The sequence below is a fragment of the Rutidosis leptorrhynchoides genome, chromosome 2 (genome assembly GCF_046630445.1).
Source record: "Rutidosis leptorrhynchoides isolate AG116_Rl617_1_P2 chromosome 2, CSIRO_AGI_Rlap_v1, whole genome shotgun sequence".
In the NCBI taxonomy this organism is placed as follows: Eukaryota; Viridiplantae; Streptophyta; class Magnoliopsida; order Asterales; family Asteraceae; genus Rutidosis; species Rutidosis leptorrhynchoides.
This window is the reverse complement of record NC_092334.1, coordinates 710,254,237-710,267,301: the sequence shown is the minus strand read 5'-3', so window position 1 is coordinate 710,267,301 and position 13,065 is coordinate 710,254,237. Positions and strand designations below refer to the sequence as shown.

General features: G+C 36.6%; 3 protein-coding genes across 3 annotated transcripts; all 3 read left to right on the top strand.

The window, feature by feature from the left end:
- The first annotated feature begins 324 nt into the window (after positions 1-324).
- On the top strand, positions 325-750 carry LOC139890458 (uncharacterized mitochondrial protein AtMg00820-like). The gene has a single exon (XM_071873335.1). It carries the CDS (start codon positions 325-327, stop codon positions 748-750), a length of 426 nt encoding a protein of 141 aa, XP_071729436.1.
- A 51-nt stretch (positions 751-801) lies between these two features.
- LOC139890457 (uncharacterized mitochondrial protein AtMg00810-like) lies at positions 802-2,232 on the top strand. Its single transcript, XM_071873334.1, has 3 exons — positions 802-1,966; positions 2,085-2,110; positions 2,200-2,232. The coding sequence occupies exons 1-3, from the start codon at positions 802-804 to the stop codon at positions 2,230-2,232; spliced, it is 1,224 nt and encodes a 407-aa protein (XP_071729435.1).
- Positions 2,233-5,140: 2,908 nt separating this feature from the next.
- LOC139894190 (ABC transporter C family member 8-like) lies at positions 5,141-11,695 on the top strand. Its single transcript, XM_071877397.1, has 11 exons — positions 5,141-7,076; positions 7,173-7,493; positions 7,596-7,682; positions 7,803-8,393; positions 8,498-8,662; positions 8,816-9,110; positions 9,498-9,712; positions 9,787-10,092; positions 10,445-10,508; positions 10,653-10,892; positions 11,341-11,695. The coding sequence occupies exons 1-11, from the start codon at positions 5,163-5,165 to the stop codon at positions 11,472-11,474; spliced, it is 4,332 nt and encodes a 1,443-aa protein (XP_071733498.1). The 5' UTR covers positions 5,141-5,162; the 3' UTR covers positions 11,475-11,695.
- The last annotated feature ends 1,370 nt before the right edge of the window (positions 11,696-13,065 follow it).

The window sequence follows — 13,065 nt, the reverse complement described above, 5'->3', positions numbered from 1 at the left end:
CTTGTCCACAAAACGCATTTACACTACTCGTCATGCTCAATTTGATGAGCAATTTTTCCCGTTCCAAGGACAACAGTCGGGATCTATTCCTCACATCTCCACCTTGTCAACTTCTTGTGATGATTATTCGCTTGACACTACCATGCCTGCTGTTTCTTCCACACCGCCATTTGCTGTGTCTGATTCTGCTACTCCATGTGATCTTTGCGATGATCCACCCACTGCTACTGTCTCTGACTTGCCACCGACTGCCACTACCCGTCACCAGCTCCGACGCCACCACCAACCCCACCTGCTGCCACATCTTCTACATCCGGTCATCCTATGATATCACGTGGTAAAGCGGGTATTTTCAAGCCACGTCATTTTGCTGATCTCACTCATGTTTCCAGATCCGCTTTACACCATGCATTATTCACGGCCAAAGAACCTAAAGGATTCAAATCATCTGCTAAGGTTCCAAAGTGGTATGCGGCAATGTGTGATGAAATGCGAGCACTAAAACTTAATAATACTTGGGACCTCGTTCCTCGTCCTCTTAACACTAATGTTGTTGGATCAAAATGGGTGTTTCGTACGAAGTTTCTGGCTAATGGTTCCATTGATAAGTTCAAAGCCCGTCTTGTTGCTCAGGGTTTCACTCAAGTTCCGGGCATTGATTATTCTGCCACCTTCAGTCATGTTGTTAAAGCTTCCACTGTTCGCATTATCTTATCACTTGCGGTTCTTAATAAATGGAATCTTTATTAACTTGATGTTAAAAATGCTTTCCTGCATGGTATTCTTACTGATACAGTCTACATGGAACATCCCCCGGGTTTTCTAAACTCGACATATCCGAACCATGTTTGCCGTTTAAAGAAAGCTCTTTACGGACTTAAACAAGCACCGCGAGCAAGGTTTCAACGCTTGAGTTCATTTCTCATTTGTCTCAGGTTTGTTTGTAGTCGAGCGGACACCTCCTTGTTTGTTTTCAAAAACGCATCTGATATCTTATATCTATTGGTTTATGTTGATGACATTATTCTTACGGGAAATAATACCTCTCTTATGCGCTACTTTATTACTCGCCTCAACAAGGAGTTTTCTATCTCTGATCTTGGCAAGTTAAATTATTTTCTTGGGTTGGAAGTCTCTTATCATGATTCTGGATTATTCTTTTGTCAATCCAAATATGCTTATGACATACTTGCCCGCGCTAAGTTGTTGGATGTTAAGCCGATTTCCACCCCTCTTTCTACGTCCGCCTACTTTACTTCTCAAGGTTCTCCTTTTCCGGATCCCACACTTTATCGCTCTCTCGTTGGTGCTCTCCAATATCTTACTATTACACGGCCCGACATTTCTTATGCCGTGAATCAAGTCATTCAGTTTCTTCATGCTCCTATGCTGGAACATTTTCAGGCAATCAAACGTATCTTGAGATACATTAAAGGCACGATCTCTTATGGATTATCCTTTCTTCATTCACGTTCTCCAGATATCTTGGGATATTCTGACGCTGACTGGGCTAGGTGTATAGAGACTCGTCGGTCCACCTATGGCTATTCTATCTTTTCAGGTGGAAATCTTGTTTCATGGAGTGCAAAGAAGCAACCGACGATTTCTCGTTCTAGCTGTGAATCTGAGTACCGCACACTTGCTAACACTGCTTCTGAGATTATCTGGATTACTCATCTTCTTATGGAGCTTCATGTTCTACCTTCCGGACGTCCCACGATTCTTTGTGATAATCGAAGTGCACTATTTTTGAGTCAAAATCCTATCTCTCATAAACATGCTAAACACATAGATATTGATTATCACTTTGTTCGTGAATCCGTGCTTTCAGGTCGACTTCACACCAAGTATGTCTTCACGCATCTTCAGTTGGCTGACATCTTTACTAAAAGTCTCCCACGTCCTCTTTTTGAAGATTTTCGCTCCAAGCTTCGTGTTGGTTCTCCCCCATCTGCGCTTGCGGGGGGTAATGGAATATATCTCCCCAAAATAGATTGATTCTAGAATATTTTATGTAATCTTTTATTTATAGTCAATATTGTATGTTTCATATGTATCTTCTATCATTGTATCTATTTATACAGATGAATACGATCACCTCTCAAGTCAAGTGAGAGTTTTGTGAAATCCTAATAGTATGCATGGATATGTAAATTATTAAATTAATACTGTAATGGTGACAGCTATTTTTATTTTTAGGTGGAAGCCACAATTTGTTGCATGCATCTCTGATGGCAAAGGATAGAAAGCTGCGTACGTACGTCAGTAATCTAACCATTTTCCCTTTTGGATATTATATATATATATATATATATATATATATATATATATATATATATATATATATATATATATATATATATATATATATATATATATATATATATATATATATATCGATCTGTTATGTTAACCGTATCTTTCTTATCTCCCTTACAAAACATTAAAACAACAAGTACATATTATAAGTTTGTACACATAATAATACAAATTATACTTCCGTAAAGCATTTCTCTACCGAAAACATTCCCATCACATGGAAACTTGATGTCATTCATGTGTTACTACTACTACTACTACTATCATTTTGCTAGCTACCTGCAACTGAAATTTCTCAATTTGGTAAACATATTTGTTAATGGCTTCTCTCAGGAATTTACTTGGTATATATCTTCATCCTCTACTTTTTGCCTTCTATACTTTATAAAGATAATATGATTTAATTTGAGTGTTAGTTGCTGATAGTTGATGCTTATTACTCCTATATTGTAATTTTAATTGAATTTGTAATTTCTAAACTAACATATATAATACGGAGTAATGTTTACGCTTTCAAAAAGTTAGCGAGAATATTATTATACGAGTGTAACGTGTATGAAGATATTACTACTCCATTAATTAACCAGTGAATAAACTGGTTCATATGTTTGGTTTCGGACTTCCTCAGTTTATTTGATTAGTTTTGTTTGCTTATTAATTTTTTGAAAGAAAAATCGAAACCAAACTGAAAATTGAATTGAATTCAATTTAGTTTATTTAAAAGCTAAAAAAATACGGAGTATCACAATTACTCATATTAGTCATAACTAGTTATGGAGCCCTCGCTTCGCGCCGGGAGCTCCGTTTTGAATGCGAGTTAAAAAAAAAGTCTTGATCTATTTTGTAAAAAAAAAAAAAATTCGACATAACATTGAAGGGTTGTTCCTTTTGTGAAAGTTGCTTCTTTTAGCGTTCGGGTTTTAATTTAAAAAAAAAAAGTTAGTAAAGCGGGGGTTCGATTTGTATTTTAATAAAAGTTAGTGGGTTAAGTTTGTGAAATTTGAAAAAACTTTACGTATAAAGTGGGGGTTCGATTTGTATTTTAATAAAAGTTAGGGGGTTAAGTTTGTGAAAATTGAATATTAGTAAAAAAAAATAAGTTAGTAAAGTGGGGGTTCGATTTGTATTTTAATAAAAGTTAGGGGGTTAAGATTGTGAAATTTGAGGGAAAATAAGTATAAAGTGGGGGGTTCGATTTGTATTTTAATGAAAGTTAGGGGGTAAGTTTGCGAGAAGTGGAGAAATGAATAGTACTATTCATTTCCACTTTACCTTTTATATATAGGGGATGATTCTCACACACACTTTTTTGATCCTCACACACCAATTTAAAGAAATGGAGTATTATTAGAAGAGTAAAAGGTTAAAATAGGTGTGTGAGGATCAAAAAAGGTGTGTTAGAATCATCCCCTTTAGATATAGGTATATAATATATAATAAATCGATTAGATAATCATAAATAAAAAAGAAAAAAATGGAAATCAAATTATAATAACCTTGTGTTTGTGTTGTAACTCAATTGGTAAGGGTCAGACATTACGTATTTGTTAGAGGTCAGGAGTTCGACTACTAGGGGCTACAAGATTGCATACAAGGTTATTCCCTGACTTTGAAATCCACTAAAGGTCGTCTTTCAGACATTGAGTTGCGGGGGCGGCGGGAAGGGGGTTTTACCGGCCATGCCCTCGGATTGGTTTGTGTTTCCTCTATGACAGCAGTTGGGGCGGGGTATGCAACTGCGGGAGATGATCGCGTGGATGATTTAGTTCCCGAGTGATCACAAACTGCTGTTAAAAAAATTGAAAAGTAATTTCAAATATGTAAACGGAATTGGTTTTTTTTTTTTTTTTTAATCAATTTTCATTCGCTATGATTTCCGGATTAAATATTTTGAAAGTGAATATTAAACACCTCTGCCCTGCATTTTGGAATTCATTATTTTGTAAAGGAACTTGACTACCCAAGAAGTTGAAGATGACAAGAATCGAACCTTTATTTTAAGAATCTGAAGCGTTCACGCTCACCCTCACACTCACCCAACGCTATGGGATCCAAATACAGTTGACGATAATGGAAGGATCCATATGGAAGTGAATACTTTCATAAGAAATACTGAAGGAACAATTTTTACATCTAATTATATATATTGATGAATTATTGATGAAAATTAAAAAATATATATATATATGTATATAGAAAAGTAGGAGATCTTCCGGAATTTTGCATACATAAAATATTCACTTCACCGTGGATCCTTTACGTTAAATGTAATCTCCCTGTCGGTGCATTTATCAAGCGCGAGACTGAGTATTGTTGTGGTTGTCCGTGCATTTATCAAATCAACAAAACCCTTAGAGGGAGATAGAGCAATGTTCTTAGTTTAGGATTACATACATATTGTTCTGTATTTATGATTACATCATAGTGTTGAAAGTTCTTAAATCATCAAGTGAGATTGTATAAAGCTATAGGTAGTTATCAGTACAAAACAAATTTTAAGTCGTACACATGTTTCGTAGGATACAACACAAAAGTGGTTGTGTACATATTATCACCAGTTGGTTATCGATCATTATCAAAGTACAAAAGCAGCATGTTTGGTACATATCTGCACTCCAACAAGATGTTCTTAGTTTATAATTACATTGTTTTGTCTTCTTTAAATTAAGATGATAACGATTATGATCATGACTAAAAAATAACACCAGTGTTCTTATTTTACACCATGCTTACTACTTGTTAATGCTAAACCAAAGAATAAGGATGCCAATACTATTATTTGTTCTGATACTAATTTACTGTGTGCAGGGGGTGTCGTTATGGTCTATGAGGGTGATTATGATATGAATTCACCAATCACACAAATAAGTGTTCTAGACATCTTCAACTTACTGTTTGTTGTTTTCTTCTATTTACTGCTACTCGTAAGTTATGTTAGGACAAGTAACAATGACAGATACAGGAGAAGCAAAGACCGTATATCGCTGTCAGTTGCATTTTGCTGTTTTCTGGCTTCAGTTGCATATCTTATTGCTGGTTTATGGGATGCAACCGCCAAAACCCCTCATTCGAATTGGTGGGTGTTCGTCATTAAATCACTATTTTGGTTAACCATAACATTTTCATTGCTTGTAGAACGATTTACTTCAGTGAAGATTCTAGCTTCCGTTTGGTGGGTTTACATTTTTGCGTCGACTTCTATTATGAACATCACAAGTTTATCAAAGACACACAACGTTACGGTCTTGGGTTTGATAGAATGGGCTGCTAGCTTTTTCCTTCTCTTCTTTTCAATAAGAATTTTTAAAAATATCATCACACGATACACACAAAACGGGACGTTATCTGAGCCTTTATTAGTTAACGAAACACGAGAAGGGATAGTAATTAGCCAATTAGAAGAGCCTAGTTTCCTAAGTAAACTAACGTTTTCGTGGGTGAACCCATTGCTTGCGTTAGGTTATCGAAAACCATTAGTTTTAGACGAAATCCCATCTCTAGCGTCCGTAGACCAAGCTTCCATTGCCCACGAGAAATTCAAAAAGGCGTGGGATTCACTTAATAGGGAAAAGAACTCACATAACGCTAATATGGTTCCGAAAGCGTTAGCCAAAGTTTATCTACGGGAGATGGTTTTATCAGGACTATGTGTCTTTCTTAGGACTATATCAGTAATTGTTAGCCCGTTGTTACTCTACGCATTTGTTGACTATTCTAACGATGAAGTTAAGGATTTACATCAAGGACTGTTATTAGTAGGATGTTTGATTTTAATCAAGATAACGGAATCATTATCTCATAGACAGTTTTTCTTTAATGCACGAAGAACGGGTATGAGGATGAGATCGGCGTTAATGGTGGCAGTGTACGAAAAGCAACTTAAGCTTTCTAATTTAGGAAAGAAAAGACATTCAACTGGGGAAGTTGTGAATTACATAGCAATTGATGCGTACAGAATGGGCGACTTTCCTATGTGGTTTCATGTATGTTGGTCATCTTTTGTTCAGTTATTTTTAGCAACAGGTGTTTTGTTTTCGGTTGTCGGATTAGGTGTTTTACCTGGTTTAGTCCCTTTAATCTTATGCACACTTCTTAATATACCATTTGCAAAAGTTATGCAAAACTGTCAATTAGAGATAATGGTGGCTCAAGATAAGAGATTAAGATCCACTTCCGAGGTCCTCAACAACATGAAAGTCATCAAGTTACAATCTTGGGAAGAAAAGTTTCAAAATTTGATTAAATCGTGTCGAGATATCGAATTTCATTGGCTGCGTGAATCTCAGTTTAAGAGGGCTTATAGCACAGTTTTGTATTGGATGTCACCAACGCTCGTTTCTTCATTTGTGTTTTTCGGATGTGTTCTTTTGAAAAGTGCTCCGTTAAATTCTGCCACTATTTTCACCATATTAGCTGCGCTACGAAGTATGGCTGAACCCGTACGGATGTTGCCCGATGCACTTTCTGCATTGATTCAAGTCAAAGTATCCTTTGACCGGATCAATACTTTCTTGGTTGACCATGAACTAGATGATTATAGGATGAAAAGTAATCAAGAACTTGAAAATGTAAAGGCGCGTATCAAAATCCACGATGGGAATTTCACTTGGGATCCTGAATTACTCATCCCGACACTTAAGAATGTAAATCTTGAAGTGAACTGCGGGGAAAAAGTTGCAGTTTGCGGGTCCGTTGGTGCTGGAAAATCATCTTTGCTATATGCACTACTGGGAGAAATGTCAAAAACTTCTGGAACGGTAAGTTCACACGACCATAGCATGTATTTTCAAAACGTTACACAAATTTGCAACTTATATCAAAAATTTTGTTATGTTTTGGTTGTTTGCCTTCAGGTGGGTGTTTTTGGATCAATTGATTATGTTAGCCAAACATCTTGGATACAAAGTGGGACGATTCAAGATAACATATTGTTTGGGAAGCCAATGGATAGAAGTAAATACGAAAAGGCGATAAAGGCTTGTGCTTTGGATAAGGATATTGAAGTATTTAAACATGGAGATTTAACTGAAATAGGTCAAAGAGGGCTTAACATGAGTGGGGGACAGAAACAAAGGATTCAACTTGCTCGAGCAGTCTACAATGATGCTGACATTTATCTTCTCGATGACCCTTTTAGCGCGGTAGATGCACATACTGCAGCAACTCTCTTTAACGTAAGATTTCAAAATCTTGAAATGAAATTTATGATATAACTGTCTTTCTTGAATGCTCTGTTTACATTTTTGGTTATTAAAATTGTGAATCTTGTGCTTCAGGATTGTGTGATGACGTGTTTAGAGAAGAAAACCGTGATTCTTGTGACTCATCAAGTGGAGTTTCTCTCATCGGTTGACAATATTCTGGTAATCAGGGTTATAAATGGGTCAACATTGCCACCTTTTAAAGTTTTTTCAGTGATCTTATACGGGTTGGTGTTATATGAGAAGTTATGTCAGTCTAATTTTTAGTATTCATTTTTCAAGGTTATGCAAGGTGGTCAAATTACACAATCAGGAAACTATGAGGATCTGTTAATGGCAGGGACAACATTTGAGCAACTTGTAAATGCTCATAAAGATTCTGTTATAGGTTTAGAACCTTCTGGTAATACGCATCAAATAAACGAGGATACCGATAAAAATTTCATCGCTAAAGCAAACAGTGAAGGACAATTGATGAAGGGTCTACCGGGAGTGCAGTTGACCGAAGAAGAAGAAAAAGAGCTCGGGAATGTTGGATGGAAGCCTTTCTTTGATTACGTTGTTATCTCGGAAGGATTATGTTACTTGTGGTCTTGTGTCATAAGTCAAACATGTTTTGTCGCTCTTCAGGCAGCAGCAAGTTATTGGCTAGCATTTGGTATTCAAATTCCTAAAATTACCACCATTATGCTGATCGGAGTTTATGCTTTTCTTTCAACCGTAAGCACCGTTTTTGTGTTTTTTCGATCATTTTTTGCTACCCTCATGGGATTAAAAGCCTCCAAAGCGTTCTTTATTAAGTTCATGGATACAATTTTTCGTGCTCCCATGGTCTTCTTTGACTCTACTCCAGTTGGACGAATACTGACAAGAGTAAGAATTTGCATCGAAGTCTGTTTTATGTATTTATTCAATTTGCTTTGTATGAAAAAGGTGTTGTATTATATGTTCGGTTGCTAATTGAACGAATCGTGCAGGCTTCATCCGATCTTAGCGTCATTGATTTTGACATACCTTATTCGTTCGCCTATGTGAGTGCTTCTGGTATTGAACTAATTGCTATGATTATCATCATGGCTTCTGTGACCTGGCAAGTTCTCATTGTAGCTGTCTTTGGATTAGTGGCTTCAAAATATGTTCAGGTAAATTCTGATTATCTTTTAAGAGGTGGCAAAATGGGCGGGTCATACAGGTTGGGTAGCTTATCAATATTTGTCCCACAAACTCTTCTTTTTGCCCTCTTATAATTTTCTTCAATGTTTAATGTGTTAATCTTATCTTATTATGAATCATAGCGATATTATCAACCAACTGCAAGGGAACTAATGAGAATAAACGGAACGACAAAAGCACCTGTGATGAATTATGCATCTGAAACGTCACTTGGAGTGGCAACAATACGGGCATTCGAGATGCAAGACAGATTTTTCAAAGGATACCTAAAACTGGCTGATACAGATGCAAGCACATTTATTTTTTCGAACGCAACATTGGAATGGTTGGTTTCGAGAATAGAAGCCTTTTCAAACCTGACTTTGTTCACTGCTAGTTTTCTCCTGGTCTTGTTACCAAAGGGTTTTGTGCCATCGGGTACGTGAAGTATCTATAGTTTTAACTTCTCACTACAGTTAAATGTTACAACTTCAATCCATTTACTTACGATGGGTAAATTTGGATCAAGTTTTATATCTACTAGGCAGGGAAGGGTTGGAAACAGCCAGAGATTAATCTTGATTGGCTGCGTATAGTATAGTATGGGGTTGGATTACTCAATCTCGCGGGTAACCCGTACAGGGTATACCTTACAACTTTTGTACAATTTTTAAGAAATTTTGACTGCAAATGAGACTTCTGATTCAACTCGGCCTGACCCGTATACAGTTACACAACATTTAAATTTTTAACCCATCCACCATGCAAAATTTTCTATCTTTTACTATAGTCAATATTACTGCAGTAAATTTAATCTTTGTGCAGGATTGGTTGGGCTATCTCTTTCATATGCGCTGACGCTGACGGGTACCCAAGTGTTTATGACTAGATGGTATTGTAGCTTAGCAAATTTCGTCATTTCAGTCGAACGCATCAAACAATTCATGCACATTTCACCCGAGCCACCACCGATTGTGGAGAATAACAGACCACCACCATCTTGGCCTTCCAAAGGAAGGATACAGTTCCAGAATCTTAAGGTAAATGACTAGTTTCTAGGTCAATTTAACCGATCAAGTTCTCACCATTAGATCTTACCTAATATTGGTTGCAGTTGAGATATCGTCCGAATGCACCTCTAGTTCTTAAAGGGATCACTTGTACATTCAATGAAGGGACTCGAGTAGGGATCGTCGGAAGGACAGGAAGTGGAAAGACGACACTGATAACAGCCCTGTTTCGTTTGGTAGAACCTGACAGTGGAAGAATACTTATAGATGGACTAGACATTTGTCATATCGGTCTTAAAGATCTCAGAATGAAACTAAGTGTCATCCCTCAAGAACCAACCCTTTTCAAGGGCAGCATTCGAACAAATCTGGACCCTCTAGGACTACATTCTGATGATGAGATATGGAAGGTAAATAATCATAAACATTGACAGTCATTTAATCTGTACCACTTTTGACCCATTTGCATATGAATGGGTTGATTTTGGGTCATATATTATTTTAAAAGTGAAAGAAGACATCTTAAAAAGGAAATGTGTCAAATGGATTGGGTTGATAGTAGGTTACCAAGTTATTTTTCACTAAAATAGTATCATTGTTGGTGAACAATAATAGACACACTAAAAATGTCATCAAGAAAATGAATCCACATACTGTTACTATCCATATGAACAATTTTCGGTACCTAACCCGGAAGTTTCTGCTTCCAACCTAGTATATAATTTAAATTCAATAACATTCATTGTTCTAAATGATTTGCAGGCATTAGAGAAGTGTCAGCTTAAAGATACCATCAGAAGTCTTCCAAATTTGCTTGATTCTTCAGGTAAGTCATCTTTAAAGGATGAAAATTTCAATCAAATTAACTACAAAATGCTAACTAGAGGTAGTAAATTGGGTAGGTCGGATGGGTCGGGTAACTTGAACCATTAAAAAAGTCTAGTTATTTTTCATCCTTTTTGATCGACAGTGAGTGACGAAGGAGAGAACTGGAGTGCTGGACAAAGACAGCTATTCTGTCTTGGAAGAGTATTACTCAGGAGAAACAAAATTCTAGTACTCGATGAAGCGACTGCATCCATCGATTCAGCCACCGATGCCATTTTACAAAGAATCATAAGGGAGGAATTTTCGAATTGCACCGTCATAACCGTCGCTCACAGAGTTCCAACAGTTGTTGACAGTGACAAGCTCATGGTTCTCTCTTTTGGTACGCTGCAGTTCCTAGTCTCCTACATAGTTAGAAATAAACAGTTTTAGTTTAGAAAGGAACAAAATAGGTGGGGCAGGTAACGGGTAAAAGCGGATTCGGGTTGAAACGAATAACTTTATGATATGGGTCAAACAGTTAACACTTTGGGTCTACCCAAAGCAAAAGTACGAAACTACATTTTTACCTTATTTCAATATACACATTGGTCGACTTTCAACTCATTTTTACCTGTTTGATCCATTTAGTAGTACATTTGACCTATACAACCCAATTGGTTAGTTTATTTTTAAGTTGATTATTTGAGTTTTACACGTTTGATTTAGATGAGATAAGTAGTGATTCATAACCCGATTGACTTGATATATTCATACATAAATGGGTAGAGAAAGTGTTTTAGATGTAATGTTGGTTGATGCATAATAAAATGGGTTGTGTTGATTTACAGGAAAAATGGTGGAGTATGATGAACCTTCGAAGCTAATGGAGCGTGATTCTTTCTTCTCTAAGCTTGTAGCCGAATACTGGTCAACCTCCACAAGGAAATCCTCCTCCTCCTCCTCCTCCTCACATATTCGATGAATTTCAGTGACCGCAAAAGAATATTATGATATCACGAAGAACACGTCCCTTTTCAAGATGGGGTTAACTTCTCGAACCAGATCAAATGTGAAAATTTTTAGTCATTGTTTAAATGAATATGTTACATTTAATTCGGGCATTGCTCATTAAGTGATCCGATTATTAAAAAAAAAAAAGTTATGATTATCAAATAGTCTTTTATATCAAAATGTTGCAAGGAGTGTAGGAATAAACTATGTCAAGTTTGGCAGTAAAAACAAGATCATTCTTTTAGTACTACATATACATATACATATACATATACACAAGTATGTTTCTACAGAATCCAAAAATAGAACTTGAGATTAATTGTTTCAATAACAAACAATACATCTCACAACGAACTGGGGAGTCCAAAAAATATATCGACAGGCAGGCGAAGGTTTTAGATGATTTGTGTTGGTACGATTTACCGTATAGCGGGTGTAAGGTACCAGTACAGAACAATTTCCGCCTAGCGTAGAGTGATGTTATGTTGATTGATGTTTGCCCTCGGGAAATAATCCATGCAGACTCGGAACACGGATGAGAGATCTGTGGGGTGGCCTCAATCAATCTGAGGATCAATCTGTAATTGATCCGTGTAGTGTTCTGCTGCTAAGCGGTTAATGTGCTTTTAGAGTGAGAAAGAACTGTGTGAGAGAGAAAGTGTACTTCTCTCTAACTGAAGTTCAGATGTGAAATGTGGTGACCCAGAGGGTCTATTTATAGGCGTAGAATGTCCGAAATTCTCGGGAACACGTGTCAAACGCTGATTAATTCAGTAATGCGATATATTCGAAACCGCCTTTGGCGTGTGCTGACATGGATGCGTGCCGCTCACGCGCTTAATCAAAGGGCTTAAGCATACAAGCTGTCTGCAGGGCTTACGCATGACGCTGGCGGCCTGCTGTACGCTGAACGGCAATTACTAGAAACCGCCAAATATTGTTATCTTATGTGCTCTTTGAAACTATTTTTCTGTATAAAAATGATGTTTTTATGCATGTATCCCCTAGGATACACCATTAAGTCCCCCAGTTTAATGTCTTTATTTTTGCAAAAAATAAAGTCATTAAACTAAAAAATAAAAGATGTCTTTTTTTCTCGAAGACACAAAACTGCTATAGCCGTCTGTTTCTCTGTGCTGATGTCACTCTTCCAATTATGAATTTGCCCCCAAAACATTTTTGATTTATTTTCGAAATTTAAATTGTTTACCCAATTAATCTGGTTCGTACACGTGGCACGATCATATCCTTTCATCTTCTACCAATTTGATTACAAATAATCCGTTTCCATTTCATTTTTTCTTTTCCAAAATTGATCATTTGCTTTGAAGAATATCTGTGATTGCTTTCTAAGGTTCATAGCGATTAATTTGTTCAAAGTCAGTTCTCGATTTTCCCTCTTCTCTGTGTGTATTATTTTGTTTTTATTTCTACCATGGCTGAATTGTCATAACCCGTCCTTAACCATAAGAACGAGTTAGATAACGTATGATTTCATTGCGAGGTATTGATCTCTATATGCGACATTTTTAAAAGAACAACTGCATTTATTTTACATTACA

Coding starts and splice junctions, on each gene's coding strand:
- LOC139890458 (XM_071873335.1), top strand. CDS start 325: ATGATATCACGTGGTAAAGCGGGTATTTTCAAGCCACGTCATTTTGCT.
- LOC139890457 (XM_071873334.1), top strand. CDS start 802: ATGGAACATCCCCCGGGTTTTCTAAACTCGACATATCCGAACCATGTT. Junction 1,967..2,084: donor CCCATCTGCGCTTGCGGGGG/GTAATGGAATAT, acceptor CTATTTATACAG/ATGAATACGATCACCTCTCA. Junction 2,111..2,199: donor ACGATCACCTCTCAAGTCAA/GTGAGAGTTTTG, acceptor TTTTATTTTTAG/GTGGAAGCCACAATTTGTTG.
- LOC139894190 (XM_071877397.1), top strand. CDS start 5,163: ATGAATTCACCAATCACACAAATAAGTGTTCTAGACATCTTCAACTTA. Junction 7,683..7,802: donor CATCGGTTGACAATATTCTG/GTAATCAGGGTT, acceptor TCATTTTTCAAG/GTTATGCAAGGTGGTCAAAT. Junction 10,509..10,652: donor AAATTTGCTTGATTCTTCAG/GTAAGTCATCTT, acceptor TTTGATCGACAG/TGAGTGACGAAGGAGAGAAC.